Consider the following 20618-nt stretch of genomic DNA (forward strand, 5'->3'; position numbering starts at 1 on the left):
CTGGTGTTTATTAGAAACCAGTCTGCTGTTGGGATTCAAAATTCAGACCTGAAACCTCTCTAAGTGGTTAGAATGTCTCCCGTTATGGTAAATACTCCTAGCTATCTTTCCATTGAGACGAACTAGACTAGTGCTTGTGGATTGTCATAAAGTCAGATCATGGATCGTATTCCATAAACATTCAACTTAAATTCCTGGCTTAAGTGCAAATGCTACTGTTCCCAACACCTGTAAAATAGAAAAAAGTATGCACTTTTTATTGGTACTGTTTACCATCACCAATAAATGGGAGGAATACGTGCTTGGGGCATGCAGGGGAAGAGGATTTTAAGCATTTAAGGGGTGACGTCACAGTATTGGAGGAAGAGTCCACAAAACTGTCCTATTCCATGTCTGCAAACTGGCCCAGGCTGACTTAACCACACCTGAGCTTGGTTGGGGCACAAAACAAAGACGTATATGGATCTAGTTGTCTAGAAGTAGAGAAATCAGAACGGAGCGCAGCAGGGAGCTTCCGGCTTGCCGTAGTAACTTGTTTGTCACACATACAAGCTTTTTCCAACTATATATTATTATCTTCCCCTGATTGACAATAATTTGAATAAAGAAATACTCAGAAATTTAGCTTAATTTTCTTGATAGGTATCCTCCATCATGTGAAAAATACTACAAGAACATGTTAAAAACACCAAAAACCCTCGTTTGCAGCATTAACTGCCTAGAGTGAGTGTGCAGTAAAAGGTTGCCACAAACTTTTATTTAGGTTCTACAGAGCTTTTAACAGTTGGTTTTGCTTTGTTCTGTTGAAAAAGGATCACTTTAAAGAGCTATCCATTTAGATATGATCATTTTGTAAAGCGAATGTTTCTGGCAGTGAGCCACGAAGGTGGTAGCGACTTTCCAACAGCAGGACAGACAAAAAAAAAATGTTTGAAAAAGCTTGTAAGTGTGACGTACAAGTAACTACGGCAAGCCACAAGCTGGCTGCTCCGCTCCATTCTGATGCATCCACTAACAGACAAACAGATCTAGGTGTTTGTTTTCTTCATCCGAGCCCGCCTAAAACTGTACGGATGGATGGCTCCAATGTTGCTCACCATTTTTGTTGCACCAGTGCGGTTAGGTTGGGGTGTGTGATGGGCTGTAAGCTAGCAGGAGAGAGTGCAAACAGATGAAATCCACAACTGAGAGGCAAATATTTAATGAACTCCTGCTGTTCTGCAAAAAAAAAATGTCCTGGAAAACGACAAGTTTGTTGATTTTGGCAAAAAACAGCATAATCCTAAATAAAAAAACAACAATAGTTCAGAAGATGACTGGAGCGGGACTTAATAAGAATAAGCTACAGGCTCTAAAATCTGGATTCTCCTAAAAAAGAAAAGTCTTCAAGATTATTTTGGGGATAAATACAAATGTTTGCACAAAAAGGTCCACAAATATATCAATAAAATCAAAATAAATAAACAAAAATGGCCTTAAAGCAAAGAAAATGTGGTAACATCTCACTGCAGTGCTCTATGGTTGCACAACAATTGGGAACCGGTTTCCTTTTTGCAATTTGTGAAGTTCTGCATTCTGGCTCCTAATTGTTGAAGCCAGGCTTTTCAGCATCTGGCAGAGTTGTAAAATTCGTACTATTATGGGGAAAAAGGAAAAACATGTTTTTTTTTTCTTTCTGAGTCTGCTGGATTCCACAGACACTCATGACCTGACTGGAGGTCCTGATGTGGTCGTGAAAGCGGGTCAAGCTTACAGCACCAGTTCCGCCTGTGCATGGCAGTTACCAAACAAGATGAATTCCAAACCTCCCAGACGCACACAAAAGAAAAAGAAAGAAAGGGAGGGAGGGAGGGAGGAGGGAGAAACAAATTAAATCCAGTTAAATTGTTTTTCCATTGCCAGTGGGCTTGGCACAGACCTCTCGCACACATGAGATGTGAGATAAGTTGCAGAAGAGACAAACTAAAAGCAGGGCGGTTTGAGATGTGAGAGAATGCCTGGAATTTAACCCAGTTTCAAGTCGGAGCTGCTCTTCCCGGTGACCAGTGAAGAGGCACAAACACACAGGTGACTACGGTTACCTCCCTTCAATCTATTAAAAACCAAAGACTGCGGGGTGCAACTTGTAAATCTACAGTTTTAGTTGACATTTCCAGGTCCCCCTTAGCATGGAGAGACCTCTGCTCAGCACTACTGTAGGGAGCAAAGAGGAAGCGGAGGGCGCTTAGACTGATGGTCAAGAATAGCTTGCTTGAACTAAAAAGAAAAAAAAACATGAGCTAATGTTAGGTTGGAGTGGAACAGCCAGGTGCTGAAAGAAGAGGAAAAAACAAAACAAAAAAAAAGGACAAGCATCACTGCGTCTGCATCACCTGAGCCGACGGGAATCAAGAGCGGAAAAACACAAAGTCAACAGCTGCTGCTTTCTATCCCCATCTTTAGAAAGCAGCAACGCAACGGACATTCAGATCAGTGGCACCAGGACCGCATCAGGATGGAAAAAGGAAAAGAAACAGCAGATGTGACACTCCAACAATTTGTGCGTCCGTTCTCCTTCACACCTTCCCTGTCGTGTAAGCTGTTCCCGTTTGTGGCGCTTTAATGTAAAGAAAATGAAAATTGATCCTCTTTAGCTGATGGACTTCAAGCGCATCAGTTCAAATCTAAGACAGCTTAAAGGAGGAGGAATTATATGCTTATAGTTAGTCAGATTTCATAGTTAAAAATGCAAAATAACACACAAAGAATAGGACTTACTAAAGAAAAAGAATAACAATGTTTTTATGGCAACTTTCAATGTATGAAATAGCCAAAAAAACAAACAATTCTAGACAATATAAAAAAGGAAAAAGCAAATTTTAGCCATAGGTACAATTGCTGAAAGTTTTGCCTTTTTTGAGCTGGAATTTCTAGCAATGTAAAGCTAAATTATACATGTTTATATAAAAATCGTATTTTGGCTTCATATTCATAAAAAATAGCCTCTCTTTGTGCTGTTGCAGAGTATAGAGATCAGCATTATTTTGTTTACCTTCAATTGTTCAAAATAGTTTTGCTTTACTTCTGCTATCGCACAACCTCTGTAGTTAATTCATCTTTTAGCATTTTATGTAGCAGTGCTAGCATGCAGCTTTAGCTGTTTAGTATTTCTACTCTATTCTCTAACCTAGTTGTCATCTAAACCAATTTTGCTCACATAAATGTAACATTAGTTTAGATTTCTACTTTCCCCAGCTCATGTTTTGTGTGCCTGTTTTCTTGTAAAAATGACATTGAGTTCAAATCCGAATTCTTCCCCTACGGTGTCCCACTACCCCTACATTTATTTAGCCCTCCAAACGGAGAGTTATGGAAAAACAGTGTCTTCTAATCCGGATGTCACTTCCACTTGATGACATCATCAATATTAGCCGGTCATCCGTGTTAGCGCGTAGCTGCCGGAAAATGCACAACATCAGTTTTATAACTTAAAAAAGTCACAGCTTACAGTAAACGTCTGTGCTTCAGAGCACATCCACCTAAAAAACATGCGTTTCGGGTTCGGCTTTACTATCACATTATCATGTTTTCTACTGATAACAAACAGTGTTATGACAAGATAACAAAGATGTACTTTTGAATTTTTCAGTGACAGGGAAGTTGTTGAACAGCAGGAGGAATTATTCATAATTGATTACTTCATTTGTGGTCTAACTCAGGCGGCGATTGTGCTGATGTTGTCCGTCATACACGACGTCCAAATCAGAGTGTTGCCGGCTGCGGCTGCGCAGGCGGCTGCAGTCCATTCAGATCATGCAGCTGTTGTCAATTCCATCAGTGACCAGTTTGGGTGACCAGTGGGCCGTCTACACGGTTACAGAACGATGCAGGACTGGCTCTTCTGTGTCTACGAGCAGATATGTAGGCTGATCACCCATGAAAGTCCAAATTTCAGTCTTCTTGAAATACAACCTCGTGGTCTCATTATCCCCAGAAAAAACCTCGAATTGTCAAAACAAAAAATGGTAAAATCTTGTTTTCATGAGAAATGAATAAAAAAAAGAAAAGTAGATGTTGTAAACATGAGAAGACCGTCTAAAAACGGTTCGTGGCTTTTGTAATTTTATTTAATATATAGCATGTTTTCTGGTTAATCTAAAACAAAACCCAGCAGACTTTTCCGAACTGGTTTCTGATGAATGTTTAAGCTACTGCTGGAGTTTATAAGAGGACGGCTCTGTTTTACACTATTACACATTTGCTGTCTGCAGTTTTTGCTTGAATCTGTTTAACTTTGAGTCAATAATCATGGAGTGATGCAGACACAGAAACCAACAGGAGGAAGAACCAACCAGCACACAAAGCTACTGGGCCAACAGTACGGTTAGTGTCTCAGAATCTGGATTTCAATCTGCCTTCAAACAGAAAAGGCCTTTGTCCACGCCGTCATTGCACTTTGCCAGTCCAGTTTGGTTGTCCACCATGACGTTGGTCTCTGCAGAACCAGATCTTCCTGAGAAACTGGGCTCAGTGTCCTGTTTTCCAAATCTGGAGGAGACAGAAGGAGAGAGAGAGCATCTTTAGCCCAAGCACAGGACCTGTCAAAATAAAAGCACACAACACGCTGCATTCGAACAAAAATACAAGCAACTCAGGTGAAGTAAAGCACTTTATGTTATTTCAAATGTATTTTTATAAAGGTTAATTATGTTGATTTCTTCTACTTTATTCCTGTAACTTGGCATTATTTGTCTGTATTCTCTGGAGTTTTTTTAAATTTAATTTCCATTTTATCAGCATGATGTGGTGTAGCTCTGCATTGTTATTTTCATCAAATGTAACACAATCAAGTATTAGACAATATGTTTGTTTTTGGACTGTGCTAAATAAACACTGTGCTTAATAGTTTAAGAAATGAATTGTACATTTAAGCACTATTCAGTTTTATTAACATTTTCAGCAGCATTTAAGGTTTATTGGCCAATTTAGCATTTTAGATTAATATTATTACTGATTAATTAACTTTTTTTCCAATGGTTTTGCATCCTTCAGTTACTTTTTATTCATTTAGAACTCAATATTCAATATTTTCGGCATTTAAATCCATATTTTAAACCAATATATTGTGATGAAAACTAAGTACTTATGCCTGTTTTGCATCAGCGTTGTTTACTTTCTTAAGCTAATTCAGAACTTTAATGTTTTAGGAAATCATTTGGCGTTTTTTAAAGTTGGTTATGCATTTTTGATTCATGTGAGCTCAGATTGCAGAGGTTTTCGTTTTGTTCTGTGTCATTTCAATTCTTTTTCAGCTGTCTGCATGTTAGGCTGGAGTAGAACAGCCAGGTGGTGATGCTGACAGATGCTAATTTGACATTTTGTTGCGCGATAAAGTCATTTTTGCGTTTATTTGACCCAGTTCTTAAAAGCTCACGTTTTCCTTCCTTAAAGTCTTTCAGCTGCAGAGAAACATTTGTTGGTTTATATCGGTTCCCAGGACCGAGACGAGGAGCAGAAACCTTCTAACAGAACTAGGACACTGCAGACAGGAAGGAAGAGCGCCGCGGATAATGGATGACGGTCACTGATTACTCCCTGGAAGGAGATCACGCGTGTGGGTCCATGACGCCACGCTTGCAGAGTGTGAACCAGCAGCTCTGAATCACTCCTGAGACGATGCAAACATCTTCTGCTCTTCTTTTCTCTCTCCTGGCATTCATGGAGCTCTTATATAAGAAGGCGATGAAGCCTCCAAGTCTTGGAGCTCATATTTACTCAACGTGTACTTGGGGATTACAGAGTACCCCCCCCCAGAGTCTCATCTGGAAGAAGGAGACTCTGACAGAGGTGAGGGGAGAGAAGAAATCTGGAAGAACTGCAGGTTGAACGCTGCGACTGCATCAGCTGAGGCTAGAAATGATGTAGTGGAGGACACGGCTAAACTAGTGCGTGGTGTGAAAGCCAAAAACGGAACAACAACTGCTGGCAGAACGCTTTGGCACATTCCTATTTATACATTTATTTGGTTGTCGGGATCACAGATTTATATTTAATTACAGTCCCGCTCCGATCATTTTTTGATGTACTTTCAAAGCGTTCCCAGTGGTCTTCTAGTTATCATTTTGCCGTTGTTTGTCTGTTTTCAGAAATGCACCGAAACTGAATAATAATCACAACGCTTGGCCGAACACCGAATGGAGACCGAAGATCAAATGAAGATTTTTAGATTTCTCTTTATTTTTTAAATACTGCAGTAAAAGCCTAAAGTACATTTTAAACAACTTTTTCTTTTCTTTATATCATTCCACCCTTTCCAGTTTCATTTCTATAACGGTTTGTTTTAACACAAAACATCGATCATTTGTGAACTTTTACACCTTTTCAAACTCAGAGGGAGTGCCGCTAACACTGCTAGCCTTCCTTTTAGCCCCGCAGCCGCCTCTTTCTCGTATTCCTCATGCAGTTCCGGGTGTTTAGCTTTTAAATGCCCGATTAACAGAGATGTAGTGTAGGGTTTGGCACCATGAACCCCCTGGCGACAATTCACCAGGCGCTGCAAACTGCAGATCTTTCAAATATTACCACACAGCTGACATTTTCAAGCTAGATTGCAGATGCACGCCGATTGCGTCCTGCGCCTCCATTCGGCCCTAATTTCCACTTAAGCTCAACTTTGTTGTTTTTTAAACAACATTCGGTCGAATACATTGAGTTGACGACTACTGGGTGCATCCCTAACGCTTTCTAGAACTTCGTTTCTGCAGAGCGACAGGAGTTCACTAGTATTTAGCCTTTAAGTTGTGACGGGAATGTGGGCGTGGCGTAAGCCTGCCAGTTCAGACGAGGAAAACAAAGACATACCCGGATCTATTTGTCTGCAAGTGGAAACATCAGGACGGAGCAGAGCAGGAAGCTTGTGGCCCCGCCCAGCGTATTTTCTACGTCACTGTTTTTCATCCGCTCTTGATTCACAAAAACGTTAGTTTTTCAATTTGAAGCCTAATTTTCCTGATAAATGTCCTCCATCATCAGAAAAATGCCACTCGAAGATGTAAAAAACACAAACATTTTCATCAGAGTGTGACTTTAAAAACAGATTATATGAATATCTGCTCACCATCTATCCTCTACGGTTCCCTCTCTGAAGAAACATCGCCCTCGGCGCCGCTGCTCGCGCTGAGGTCCTGTCTGGACCTCTGGCTGCCCTTCTCCCTGCCCGACTCCGCCGGGCCTTTGGCGCGGGTCTTCTCTTTCCTCTGCTGCTGCTTCTCCTGTTTCGCCATCTGAAGGAAAGCCAGTGAGGGAGTCACGGTCCTTGTCCTTCAGAGAATCTCTTTTTTTTCCCCCTTTTGAATCTCTTAAACGGTCCGTGCCGCTCGTTTCCAGGGTTAATCCAGATCACGTTGGATTACTCTACACTGAAAACATAAACACGGACGCTGCAGGTCAAACGGATGCGTTTACAGCAGAACCTGGGAGACATCAGTGTGACACGGACAACACAGAAGAGCTCATGAATAAATAACCCAACACGGCACTAAAAGGTTCAGGAAGGCACATTTGGATTTCAAACATCATGTCTGTATGAATCCGTAGCACCTGTTCCCGGTACCAGGATGTTAACTCTGCCCCTCTTTTTTTCTACCTGGCCCAGGTGAGCAGGATGACATCATCAGGTCCAGGAGACTTCAATCTAAGGAGGGTTTTTTTAAGGGGGGCAATGGCAGACTTGGTGTTTAAACCCTGGTGTTTTTGGTTGGGCTTTCTTGTCCTTTTATCTCAGTTGATTCTGGATTTTCTGGGTTTTGTTGGTTTCCTTTAGTCTGGAGGCCCCTGGTCGGTCAGTTTACAGGTTTGTCTTTGATCTTCGGGTGGTTTCATTTAGCGACTCTCCAGCTTTCAGCCGCGATCTCCATGGAGTTTTCTCTGGTCTTCTAGACCAGTGTTTTTCAACCAGTGTGCCGCGGCACACTAGTGTGCCGTGGGAGATGGTCAAGTGTGCCGTGGAAAATTGCCCTCATTAACTGATCTAAAAACATTAACCATCTCCAGGAAATCAGCTCTTTGTTCATCCAAACAGGTCCTGATAAAACACTGAGTAGTTAGGAATATGAAAGATCATAAAATACTTATTTCTTTGTGTTTAACTGATTCTATTAAAGACATTTTGATAAGAATGACGGCACCGCGATTTACCTGCAGCTATAACTGTTTTCTGAAAAGTCCCGCAGCTTTTACTGTCTCCACGACTCCACCAATCATTCTTGAAGGCTTAATCACATGTCATCAGTCTGACCAATCAGAAGTGTTTAAACTTCCTTGTTCCAATTTAGCTCATAACTCACTCATTTCCAACAAAACACCAGCTAAAGCTCGTCTTTAGCGGTGTAGCTTTCCACAGAATCCGGTATCAGACCGTGGAACAAGTGAACAAAACCATGAAACTCAGAGACGCGAGTCTTTCTGCCGTTTTCTCGCCGTATTCACACTACATCTCCCATGATGCATTGGCTTAAAGGGACAGCGCCTTAGCGTACAATGAGTCGTCCTTGTTACACGGATTGAAACCACAACGAACAAACAGTTTGTATGTAACTTAACTTTTATTACATCTTTTAGAAAGAACATCTGCAACTTCCTGCTTTTTCTGCCACAATTATCACAAAAATGCACGTCAGCTTGCCAGGGGGGGGGGGGGCTGTAGATCAAAACAGACTATGAGTTTCTGCTTTTTTTTTGGGGGGGGGGGGGGGGGGGTGCTGGTGTGCCGCGGGATTTTGTCAAGGTTAAAGTGTGCCGTGGCTCAAAAAAGGTTGAAAAACACTGTTCTAGACTTCTTGAAGTGTCATGGTCACATGGGCGCTATGATAGCAGTTAGGAGTCCATTTTTACAATCGTTTGGAAATATCCACACAGACACCCCCCAAACGGATGCAATAAGCTTGAAACAAACCATATAGATCGTTTTGTGGTGATTTGAGACCCATTTCCTTTCCTTTCTCTCGTTTTTTCTCAAATTTCTTTTTAAGCTTTAAAAAAGTGCTTTGAATCACGATCACTGAGGTTCATGTCTGTGGGTGGATTCCATAAATCCTCATTTGCCTTCAAAACATATTGTTTTTCCAGACTTTGAGAAGTGTTTCCCCCCAAGATGTGAACTTTAATATTTGTCACTTTGTAAGGTAAGCAGTTAGTTTACAATTTAGCTTTTTTTTTTAGCATGAAATTTAAAACGTGTTAGTATTTAAATAGTAACTGAAGTCCGTCTGGAGTAACTTTGCTTTCAGGCTGGTTTAGAATCCATCATAAAAACTCCCACAAACGCAGTGCAATGAAAGCTGCAGCACCAAATCATAAAAAACTAAATACAATTCAAAAAGTAATTCAAATTTCATAAAGATTGTTTTTTAAGTGAGATGTTTCTTTAAAGGTAAGGATTATTTATTTACAGATATTTCAGCATCTTTAGTTCTGGTTTTTTGTTGTCAGTTTAAAAAAACAACACAATTTCTCATTTTCAGTCATTGCATCAAATTCCATTGTTTGGTTTTGAACAGAACACGTGCAGCACGGCCCTGCGACAGACTGACGAGCTGTCCAGGACGTCTCCTGCCTTGTGGCGGAGATAGGCTCCAGCAGCGCCGTGACCCCAAAAGGGACAAACGGGTTTAGGAGATGAATGGAGGAATGTTAGGCAACGTTCTACGGTTTCCCAGTTTTAGCTTCTGATAATATAGTATTCATATCACTTTTAGCATTTTGCTTTTTGAACATTTGTGTAGTTTTGGCAACTTTTTTATTGAAATCTCTTAAGATCAAACACTTTTATGACTTTACCTCCATCTGCAGCGGAAGATGAAGTTCAGCCTGGTCTTGTTTTTACTGACATGACGCTGACGTTCTTATATGTCTGTTTCTTGTAGCTTTCAGGCAGATTTGAACACAAACATCAACAGATAAACTTTTGTTTTGCTATTCAGCAGCAGACGTAACAACTCAAAAGTCACAGCATCATGACTTCCAGATTGCGTAAAGCTCTTTGCGACCCAAAGGTCCCAACATGAACACAAATCTGTTTGTTGCTCACAAACAAAGACGACAATCTGGACAGACGGCTGCCTCTTTTCTCTGCCGTCGTCGTGTCACTTTAATGGATCTGTTGTTGTGGCTGTAAGCCCCGCCCCTCACGGCTAACCAGCGATGATGACTCTCATTAGGAGCTGGCGCACAGACTCTTTACGGTTCGGGGAAAAAGCTCGATGGAGCGGCCACCCGGCATCTGACAAACACAGACGCTGAAACTTTCATGGCTCCCAGGGGAAACCCTGCTCAACCTCATGTCATCCCACAAATCCAGCAACGTTGCGTAAGACATTACATTATTGAGAGAGCGGGAGAGAGTCGGCGTTACCCCCCCCGCCGAACCCTTCAGCCCGCTGCTGTGGCTGACATAACAGTTGGTACCTAAACTCCAGAAATCCAGGGGACACATGCTTTCACATCCCATCCAAACCCTCGCTGAGCCGCAAACGCGTCCTACGCTTTGACTAGAACTAAGTAAAAGTAAAAAAGAAAAAGACATTAAAGTCAGATTAAGGCCTCCCAAACAGGATCAAGTGTTACGTAACGGCCGCAAAGAGAACAAACAAACAGAAAAGGGCCTGATCTGACTGCTGCTAAAGAAAACATCCATCCGTCTCTCGGGATAAGTCTGAAGTTTGGGGCTGATTGATCGCAGATCGGACTGAAAGGAAAGGAAAAACAGCCCCCCCACCACAAAGCCTGATGGCCGCCCTTTTATCCCCGGTGTTCAGCCTCCACTCGAGCTCCTCGGCCAAGCGTCCGAATGCACCAGATTAAAATTCTCAGGGCGGCCTCGGGTCTCTGCCGGCGGACAATCCGCTCAAAGATGGCCGGCGGCCAAAGCAAGAGGAGGGAGAGCTGGATGAAGAGCGTCTGAAACCTCTGTCAAGCGGCGGCTGCATCTGCATCAATCCTTTAATCCGCCAGAATAAAGCTGGTGAAGACATTTCTGTCATTAAAACAGCAGCCAGGAAACAGACTTTCAGACTTTTTCATTGATAAAGATGCGGAAAAAAACCCCCAAAAGGTTGGAAATAAACGCCACAGTTCTTCACATTTCACTCATTTGAGTTCTTTAAAAAATAGATTTAGGCCCATGAAGCAATGATGTATTACAAAAAAGACAAAATTATGACAAAAGTAAACTTAAAACCTTATTAAAAACTTAAAAGTAAGTCTGCTAACATTTACATCGACAACTGAAAAGACCAACTTTTCTAAATAAAGGCTAAAAAGTTTTTCAAAAATATTGGGAGAAAGTTTCAATTTTTATGAATCAAGATAAAAAGTCAGTTAGGAACACGTCACGATTGAATTAAACCATAACTTCATATATTTAGTTAACTTTCTTTTGAAACCAAATGTTTAACGTTGTTCAGCTTTTTTCTGCCAAAACAGCATTAAGTTGATTATTTTTTTTGTAGTTTTGTTTTTACATCGTTGCATCAAAAAAACTACAAATTTGGTTTTGGAAATCTTTTAGCTTTTTTGTTCAGCTGAGAATAAACCTGGAATGAACGGATTCCACTTTTCCCAGAGAAAGTTCACAGCAAAAAAAAGGCGGAGCCTGTAAAGCGAGGCGGTATTAAACCAGGACCGGTGGCGGTAGCGCCCGACCCAGCGCGCCCCGGTGACTTTCTGACTGATGCGTACAAATGAAAAGATCCTGAGGCAAACTGTGGAGTTGGATTTTTTGGCGACAAAATGTTTTAATCAGAACTTTAAACCTTCTGAAAGCTGCAGCTAATCCAATATTTCAAATGTTATTTGGCATTTGATCCACTGTTTTCACCATCTTCTGATTATCTTTGTGATGTCAGCTGTGGAGGAAATACCATCGACTGTATATGAGAACTGGACTGAGTGACCCCCCCCCGCGTTCCAAACAGGAAGTACCTGCTGGCTCCAAGAAGCTAAAATCCTGTAGACTTCCATAAAGAGATAATCAGCTTTTACTCTGTTATTATATTTGTCAGAATAACCATTCTTGCCAGATTTTTTCTTTGGCGCAAGCTACTCAAATTATAAACTGACCAATCAGACGCCTACATTAGAAAGCATTCATCCAATGCTTTTATTTAAAGTGTTTCCAGCTTGGGGTTGGTATTTAAGACTTCTAAACATCTATGGGTTTGAGCCTGGGATTGAATCTGCTTTATTTGTTGTTTTTTTATGAAAAATAAACCATTTTTACGCCACTTCCTGCTTTACAACATCAACATTTACAGGCGGATCCGTCTTTGGGCGAGGCAGGCGATCCAAAACAACCTGGACTGGACCCAACAGCTTTAGTGCTAATTTGCTGAAACTATTTCTTTAAATGGTTAATTAGCCTTTCATGAATTGATTTTGCAGAGTTTGTCATGATAAACTTTGCTGAGCATGTTTTACCTTAAAGGCCCGTACACACCGGGACGAATATTTGCCAGGCGTTATTCGCCAGCGTTTTTCGCCACGTTTTTTGTGTTCACACCCAGGCGATTTTCGCTGACGATGAGCCGAGCGAACATGCAATTTCATTCCCTGACATTAGATGGCGCTTAATGTAAACAGAAATACTCCTGTACACAAGGTGGCGCTGCGCAACTTTACGCTTCTTAAAGTCGCTTTTCACTCAGAAGAAGAGAGCAAGTATTTACGCGCTTGTCAGAATCATACAAAGAAAACATGAATATTTCAAGCACCAGTAGCTCCAACTGGTGCTTGGTTCGGGGATATTTTAGAATGTCCGTCATTATTTCTTCGCGGCAGTGTAGACGCTACTTGGCGTCTATCTTCTTCGCTGGTATGTGTGCTCAGAAAGGCAGTTTTGTGTTTGAGCGTCCCCAAGTTGTGTTTTACTGTAACTTCAGAAGCTCCAGACACGTGTGCAAAAGCGCCGTTCTCATTGGTCGAATAGATTTCGACGCGACGCGTCGGAAAAAAAAAAAACGAACCCGGGGCGTTTTTTTTTTTTTGACGCTTTGATGCGTGGCGTTTTTTCGCATCGGTGTGCACACTCACATTGGTGCCCTTTGTTTAGTCACGAGGCGTTAAACGTCGGCGAAAATCGCCGGCGAAATTCGTCCCGGTGTGAACGGGCCTTTAGGTTTGCGGCTCTGCAGTCCACTTCTGTGTTTATTTCAGGGAGCAATTCATTCTGCATTATTTAGTGTTCAGCATTTTTCAGCGTGGTTTGTTTGCAATGATTTGGCTTCTTTTCCTCAGCCAATACAGAATTTTCACTTTTGTTTTAGCAGTTTTTGCACTTTTAAGTATTAACAACACATTGGTAAAAATGATATAGAAAACTCACTAAACATACTAGTTTCTAACATTTAAACTGTGTGACAGAATGTAAAAAATATATGTATATTTTTATAGAATCCATTTGTGTGATAGTGCAGAAAATAAGCATTTGCTCAATAAGAAAGTTCACTTCAATCCTTTGCAATGTGGATCTTTGGCAGGTTTAGCTGCTATTTTGGTCCATTCCTCCATGTGGATCTTCTCAAGAGCTGTGATGTTCTGGGGCTCTTGCTGGAAAATGGTTTTTTAGCTCCCTGGACAGATTCTCTATTGGAATGAAGTCCAGAGAGCGGCTACCTTGAAATGTTCTTTACGCTGCCACTCCTTCATAGCCCGGGCGATGTGTCGGGACTCATTGTCCTGCTTGAAGATCCAGCCATGTTTCACCATCAGAGCTCTCACTAATGGAAGCCTTTTGCCCTGAATCACTCCATAACGGCTTCCTTCATCCTTTTCTTTGCACATATCAGTCGTCCTGTCTCCTTTGCAGAAAAGCAGCACCGAGAATGATGTTTCCACCGCCATGCCTCACATTAGATATGGATTTCTTGGGATTCAGCATCGTTCCTCCTCCAAACACGGCAAGTGGCGTTTATACCAAAGAGTTCAACTGTGGTTTCATCTGAAAAATGGAGCTCCATGTGGAGGGAGATAGTCAGTGAGTTTGTACTTCTTCTATTTTCTACTAATGGCTCCAACAGTTGATCTCGTCTGCTTCCTTATTGACGACTGACTGATCTCAGTCTTGTTCGGGTCTACAGGCTTCTCTGGTGTACTTCGACAGATCTTTGGTCATGGTGGAGAGGTTGCAGTCTGGCTGTTTTAGGGTGTGGACAGGTGTCTTTTATACAGATAACCAGATCAAACGGGTGACATTAACACAGGCGGAGGACAGAAGAACTTCTTCAAGAGGAAGTTGTATCAGGTCTGTGAAGGACAGACTTCTTCATCGCTTGTTGCAGCTAAATGTTAATTTTCTGCTTTACTAAACAAATAAATTACGTGAAGATCAAACGGGATTTCCTGGATTCTTTTTAAGTGGGACAAAAGGCAGAATCAGGGACCAACCAAAACATTTTGATGAAGGGAATTCTTGGAGATGAAAGTGTTTTCCGGTCACTTATTTAAATCTCTTCTCTGTTCAGAATTGTACAGCTTCAGAGGTTTTGCTGCATGCTGTTCCCTCTTCCTGTGGTTACACTCTCTGCTCTATGGAGCCTTAAAAAGCACAAATGTGATCAACAATATAGGAGCAAACAGCACCACCTAGTGGTTGAATACAAGCGACTCCTTTCACACGTCTGAAACCATCAACACAGAAAACAGCTTTTAGTGTGAAAACAGGTTAAAAATGCAGGATTGAAGTAAGAACAGCAACACTTTTATAATTATAATTTTTATAAATTAGTATTTGTAATCATGTCACAGCGCCACAAGTGTTCATTGTTTCTTGGTTTGCGTTCCAGAGAAAATCCCGATTGTTCTGGAAACGGTTAAAAAAGCAGCAGGAGTCTAGATCGGTGTCATCTGTGGAAATGTGAACGGTTATGGAAAATGATTTCACGGCAGAATTTAAAAACGTTCAAGTCATTTTTCTTTCTTAAAATAATAATTAAAAAAACTCTGGAGGACAAAAGGAAATAAACTGAAATTGCTACAATTTTTCAAAGTGTTAAAAAGATATAAAATCATTTCCTAAACAAGAAAAGTAATTCAATCAGACTCATACTATATGTAGTTTGGCTGATTACAAGGTTTATTTCATTTTGAACAACCTCTATTTTCTTAGCTCGTGACAGGAAACCCATTAAACTGATGCAAAGATTTGAAAACTCCAGACTTCTGCAGCTAATAAGATTATTTTTAAGCTGCTAGGTTTTCCTATTTTTGAATTTCTTTTTAGAACTTTTATGTATTTTCAGAATTATTAATTTTTTTGTGTGGATATTTGATGCTTTTTTAAGATACTTTAGTGAATCAATCCTGTCTTTATTCATAACTTTAACACACAGTCACTCATTTAGAATTAACAATAAAAGCTATTTTTATTTTATTCCTTTATCAAGGCTCGTTGGGTTTTTACCTGTTTGAGGTCTGTGGGGGAACTCGGTGACGTTAATTCTACGGTGACCGGTCCATCGTTCTGAATGTGGACCTGCATGAAGGCGCCAAACTTTCCATCTACAAGAGCAGAACAACAGCGCCGTTACCACAGACTCGTGAACTGGAAGTTTTCAACAGGCTGATGGTCAAAATGTGGAGCAACGAAGGAGAAAAATGCTGGAAAAAGTCAAATGACAACCAAATAAAATCTAACATGGACGAAAAAAGTGTAAAAGGACCATCAACACACAGAAAAAAAGAAAGGAGACAAAAAATGTTTTTTTAACGAAAAATTAGCCAAAAAAAGGCGTTTTTCAGAAGAAAAAAGAGACTATAGACCAAAAAAACAGATTCAAATAAAAAAAATCAATGTTAATGTAACAGTAAAGATGGTCAAATCAGAGTTTGATGACATTAACAGGATTAAGCTTTGTTTTAACGTACGGGAGTCTTCAATCAAATAACCTCATTGAAAAAAAGGTCTCATCGTTTTTGCAACACGTTTCTTCAAGTGGAAAAATGCTGAGAAAGCAGCTGAGAGAACAATGTTCTTCTACGCTTCATCTTTGTGACAAACAGGAAGTTTTGTCTCATCTCCTGAACAGAATGAAGTGCAGAAGAGCAAACTCATCACATCATCTCTCTGGGGGAGGATGGAGGACGGGGGGAGTAATTAGGAAGCCTCATATTGCTGGGACGAGGCGTTCTCCACATTTGCTCCCCTGTGCGCTGACCCAGTTCCCCGTCCCTGCATCACCACAGCGCCGCTCCGCCTGCAGCGCCAACGGCTCTCTGGTGACCCCCTCCAGTCTTTTTCTGAAACCCCGCCCACCTTTGACGAGCTCCGGCTTGTAAGCGCTCCTCATGTCCTCCAGGATGCTGTTGTAGAAGGGCTGGGCCAGCTCTGCGGGCATGGCGCAGTGGAAGTCCGGCTTGTTGCCCTTCAGGACGCACTGCAGGGTGAACTGGCTGACGCACAGAACCTCCAGGTTCCCGTCCATGACGCTGCGGCTCCACGAACGGCCGCTCTCATCCTCAAAGAGCCTCAGGTTGAGGATCTTCCGAACTCTGAAACACAACGACGACTCCCATGAGGAGCTCAGCGTTTGGTTTTTGATTGAAGCTTCATCTTCAAAGGAACTCCTTCATTCTATAAGGATTCATGTGAGGCTGACCTCAGGCTGCAGGAGAAACACAGCAGCAGAGGTTCTGCAAACATCTGATGGTCACTGGGTTCTCCTCACCAACGACAACTCCATGCTTCTTTTTTCTCTCTAAAGAGGTGCTACATCTCCACAGGTTCTTCTTTTCATTCACCTTTGTTCTAACATCAGGAAAAATGAAGTTGAGCCTAAAATCGTGAAATTATTCGCTCTTTTTGACATTAACTGTTTGAATTAAAGACTTATTTTGAAGGTGACAGGAAGTGCTAGTTTTGGATGACAGCTGTTCTGGTTGAATAAACGATGTGTGGCAGCAGATTACTTTTAAATCTGTTTTTTAAACAATTTCTAATCAATATTTTTTATTTGAGATTACTGGTATTTTATCTTGATTATTGGCTTTTTATCCTGATGATTTTTAATCTCAGATTATCCCCATTCATTGGACATTAAGTAATTTACTTTAAATCTGCTTTTTAAAAAGCCAATTCCAAGTTTTATTTCTAATCTTTTCATTTAAAGTCGGACCTTAATTCTAAGGTATATTTTAACAATCAAGATTAATCAGTAATAGTCTCCATCGTGGACATTTAGCACAAAATACTGGCCTTTAATCCAGATTACTGACAGTCCAGATTATTTAACTCAAATTTAATTCAGTGCGGCTTCAAATTCCAAAATGACCGAAAAGAAAAATCCAATTATAATTTCTATTAAGTAGAATTTGTTTAAACGTTAGAAAGAACAAACTGAACGAGAAAAGAAGGAGTTCAGGTGAAACTCCAGATTACTGACCCTTAATCCAAAGCAATGACCTGGATTCAAATAAATAATTCAGTCTATAAATTATCAACCTTTGGCCAGATTATTAACCTGTTAATCTTCATTTTAAAGATGAAGAATTCCTCCGCATTAAACTGTTTAAAGTGAAGAATCTGATCAGCGAATGGTTTTTTCTCTCTTTGCTATTCTTTTAGGATCAAACCTTTAGCATGTTCCTGCTTGACAACACATTCAGCTTGTAATGCCAGAAAAAGAGCAGAGTGTAAACGTTGCCGTGGAAACCCTCACATGTACTCAGCATCTCTCGGAGTGTCGTCCACAGAAATCCCCAGCAGCACGCAGAGCCCCCGTCCGATGGAACTGACCTGCTCCTCTCCCACTGCAGCAGAACACGTTGGGGAAAGTAGTCATCTTAAAGAATAAACTGAGGTCCGGTTTTTTACAAAGGGTACAAACCAGCACATAATCTTTAAAGATAGAGCCTTAAATTAGTCGTAACACAACAACGGAGGATCACGACAGGAAGATGTCAGAACCAGAGCCCCCACTCTCTACAGACCCATGCCACTCTGCACATATCTTTCCTTCTTTAACCTCATAAATAACACAAATCGGATTTTTCTGGCAAACCTTATGGGACTATTTTGACTGAAAGAGTTTGGGTCATGGCCCTCCTAAAGCCCTAAAGCTCGTGTCAATTTAGCTATTCTACAAGACAGATTGAGTTTGTTTATGCATGTAACCAGTCTGCAAACAGGAGCGTCACTTCATTAAAAAATGCAGACAGACGCTGAATTAAATACCCAATTCATGAGAAAAAAAGATGCAGAAAGCCCCAAACACGCCGCATCAGGAAATGAATCCTTCCAGGTTACATTTGCCTTTCCTGGTGATTTAACTAACATTCATAAAAGGAAATTTAGCAATAAATCTCCCAAATTTGTTGATTTATCAACCCAAATGAGATTTTATTTCCCCCAGTACAAACAAAAAAGCAATTAAAACATGTCATTTTGCTCAGCTTTATATTTTAATATAAGTTTAAGTGTATTTTGGTGTATGTTTCCCCACTGGCGTTTACTTTGAGCAATTGATGTACAGTTTAATGTTCTTTGTTTTTGACTGTATGTTACCTGTCTTCTGAATAAAATACATGAATAAATGCTTTTTTTAATTGCACTTCCTGGTGCTGAAGTCAGAGTTAATATTAGCACACCTGATAATAATGGTCTGTAATTACATATTGCTGAAGAGGAGGGGGTGATCATTTGGTCCGTGAACAAAAAAAAGTGACTTTATTTTCTTTGTGGCGGGGCTCTCTTACAAAAACGGGTTAATAAACACAGCAAAAACGTTTACAACGTGTTTGACTGCGAAACAGCACTTTATAAGCACTAGCAGCAGCAACAGTGCCCCCTACTGGAGGAGGATTGAAGTTGTTTCTATCCGATAGCATGTGTAAATAAAGTTTATTCAAAATACCAGCAAAAAAATACATTTGATTTTATTAACAAATGTCGCGCCCTGGATTTTTTTCCCTTTCAATAAATGTTTGGTAGTTCTCTTGACCATTAGTTCTTAGTTCTAAACTTCCTGGTTTAGTATTTTTGCATTGAGGAACCAGTTTGTTTAGTTATTAGTAATCGTGATTTGTCTACGCAATAAGCTTTAAATGATTATTATATTGGTATTAGTATTATTCACAAAAACAATTAGACACATTCCATGTTATCATGTGGGCTCGTGCAGCTCACCGCCGGCTCACGCGGACGTTCTCTATTCACTTTATGGGGCTGCTAATGCTAGCACCGGCGACCCAGACATGCTGTCAGAAAAACCCGGTTTGGTTCAGTTACCTCCCTAACTTTCAGACATCAAAGCCGCTTTGTTTACCTGTCACGCTCGCCTTGGTCACCCTCTGAATGATGGCTCTCATTGCTGCGCTGCCACAACATCCGGGTCCCTGAGCGGGACGATGACGCACTCTGGCGGCGGAAGTTCCGCAGTCACCGAGTTTCCGGTTTGTTCCCGTTCATGTTACTAAACTGAACCATAAATGGGGCAAATACTACATAAAAAATAAAGAACAGAAACAAAACTAAAATCAAACGTTATTGACAGTAGTGTAGAGCAACAAGCACAATTACTTAGGAATGTTTACATTAATTGTGCTAACAGTTTTATTGCATCCTGTTTTCTAGTTTTACTTGGGTCAAATTAAAAAGCCAGCACTAGGCACATTTGCTTTAAAGAAAAAAGAAAAGAAAAAAACTAAATTAGTATATGTACAAGATTTATAATGCATTGTCCTTGACCTCCTGTTGGGAGAAAATTTGCTTTATTTTCAAAACCATTTTACCAACTTGAAGCTATGTTTTAGCTGTTTGATGATCAGTCTGGTGCATAAATCTCTAGAATTTGAACTAAATGAAGTAGCTACCTTATAAATTGCTAATAATTACGGTAGAAATAAATTTAAAAGGATTTTTCCCACCAAAATGAAACAAGAAACGGTGACAAAGGAAAACAAATTAGCCCTGTGAATGCAGATCAATCAAGATAGCAGAAAATTTCATTTTAATCTCACTATTTTTTTGGTAAACAAGGTTAACATCTTCAAGACCAGTTAAAAAAACCAGCTGTGAGATGGTTTGCAGTATTTGTGCCCTCATTATTTTCCTTAAAATTAAAGTCAGCTGAACTTTTTTTCTCCTCTGTAACGCCTCCATATTGTTCTGTGTCGTCTTCATTCTGCCTCTCATCTTTTTGAAACACAGGAGATTCTAAACTCATTTTCATTTGTTCATCTTTATCTCTTGATCACCTTGAAAATGCTATGCTTTAAAAATGAGTAAATCTTTGTCAAAAGGAAAACTTTTTGAATTTTTATTTTGCAGAAAGTTTCTGGAAAGTGAAACAAACTTGCTGTGAAATAAATAAAATCTCATCACTGTTTAAATCAAGGCTTTTTTCTTACAGTCTTCTTAGTTGGACATCCTCAAATCGCTATAAAGAGTGAGGGGAGAACAAAATCCCAGTCATGCAGCTTTCCATGATGTCAGCAGGTGGCAAAAGCCTCTGAACACAACAAATGTCTCAGAGCAAAGATTAGATGCCGTCACATCCAGCAGCTACTTGTCTGCCGCCCCGGGTTCACTGAAGGACTTGACATAGTTGTAGATCCGGGTGGTGAACGGGACAAAGTCCTTCTTGTAGGTG

At 40.6% G+C, this 20618-nt stretch overlaps 2 protein-coding genes across 2 annotated transcripts in view; both read right to left on the reverse strand.

Annotated features, from left to right (window-relative positions):
- Positions 1-3445: 3445 nt before the first annotated feature.
- dtd1 (D-aminoacyl-tRNA deacylase 1) lies at positions 3446-19463 on the reverse strand. The gene is made up of 6 exons (XM_004065664.4): positions 19293-19463; positions 17688-17778; positions 16286-16521; positions 15434-15531; positions 7097-7262; positions 3446-4527 (listed from the first exon to the last, which is right to left on the reverse strand). Exons 1-5 carry the CDS (start codon positions 19333-19335, stop codon positions 7107-7109), a joined length of 624 nt encoding a protein of 207 aa, XP_004065712.1. The 5' UTR covers positions 19336-19463; the 3' UTR covers positions 3446-4527; positions 7097-7106.
- Positions 19464-20271: 808 nt separating this feature from the next.
- LOC101167016 (small integral membrane protein 26) overlaps positions 20272-20618 on the reverse strand; it is a 1190-nt gene continuing 843 nt past the window's right edge. The window contains exon 2 of the mRNA XM_023955019.2: positions 20272-20618. This exon is cut by the window's right edge and continues 85 nt beyond it. Within this exon, the coding sequence (XP_023810787.1) occupies positions 20531-20618 (88 nt within the window). The 3' untranslated portion in view covers positions 20272-20530.

This window comes from Oryzias latipes, chromosome 1 (assembly GCF_053564925.1).
Source record: "Oryzias latipes strain Hd-rR chromosome 1, Olatipes_Hd-rR_3.1".
In the NCBI taxonomy this organism is placed as follows: Eukaryota; Metazoa; Chordata; class Actinopteri; order Beloniformes; family Adrianichthyidae; genus Oryzias; species Oryzias latipes.

Excerpts from the sequence above, each read along its gene's own strand:
- dtd1 (XM_004065664.4), bottom strand. The coding sequence starts at position 19,335 with ATGAGAGCCATCATTCAGAGGGTGACCAAGGCGAGCGTGACAG. Across the intron at positions 17,779-19,292 it reads GACCAAGGCGAGCGTGACAG|TGGGAGAGGAGCAGGTCAGT; the intron begins GTAAACAAAGCG and ends GTTCTGCTGCAG. Across the intron at positions 16,522-17,687 it reads CCGAGAGATGCTGAGTACAT|AGTTCGGAAGATCCTCAACC; the intron begins GTGAGGGTTTCC and ends GTTGTGTTTCAG.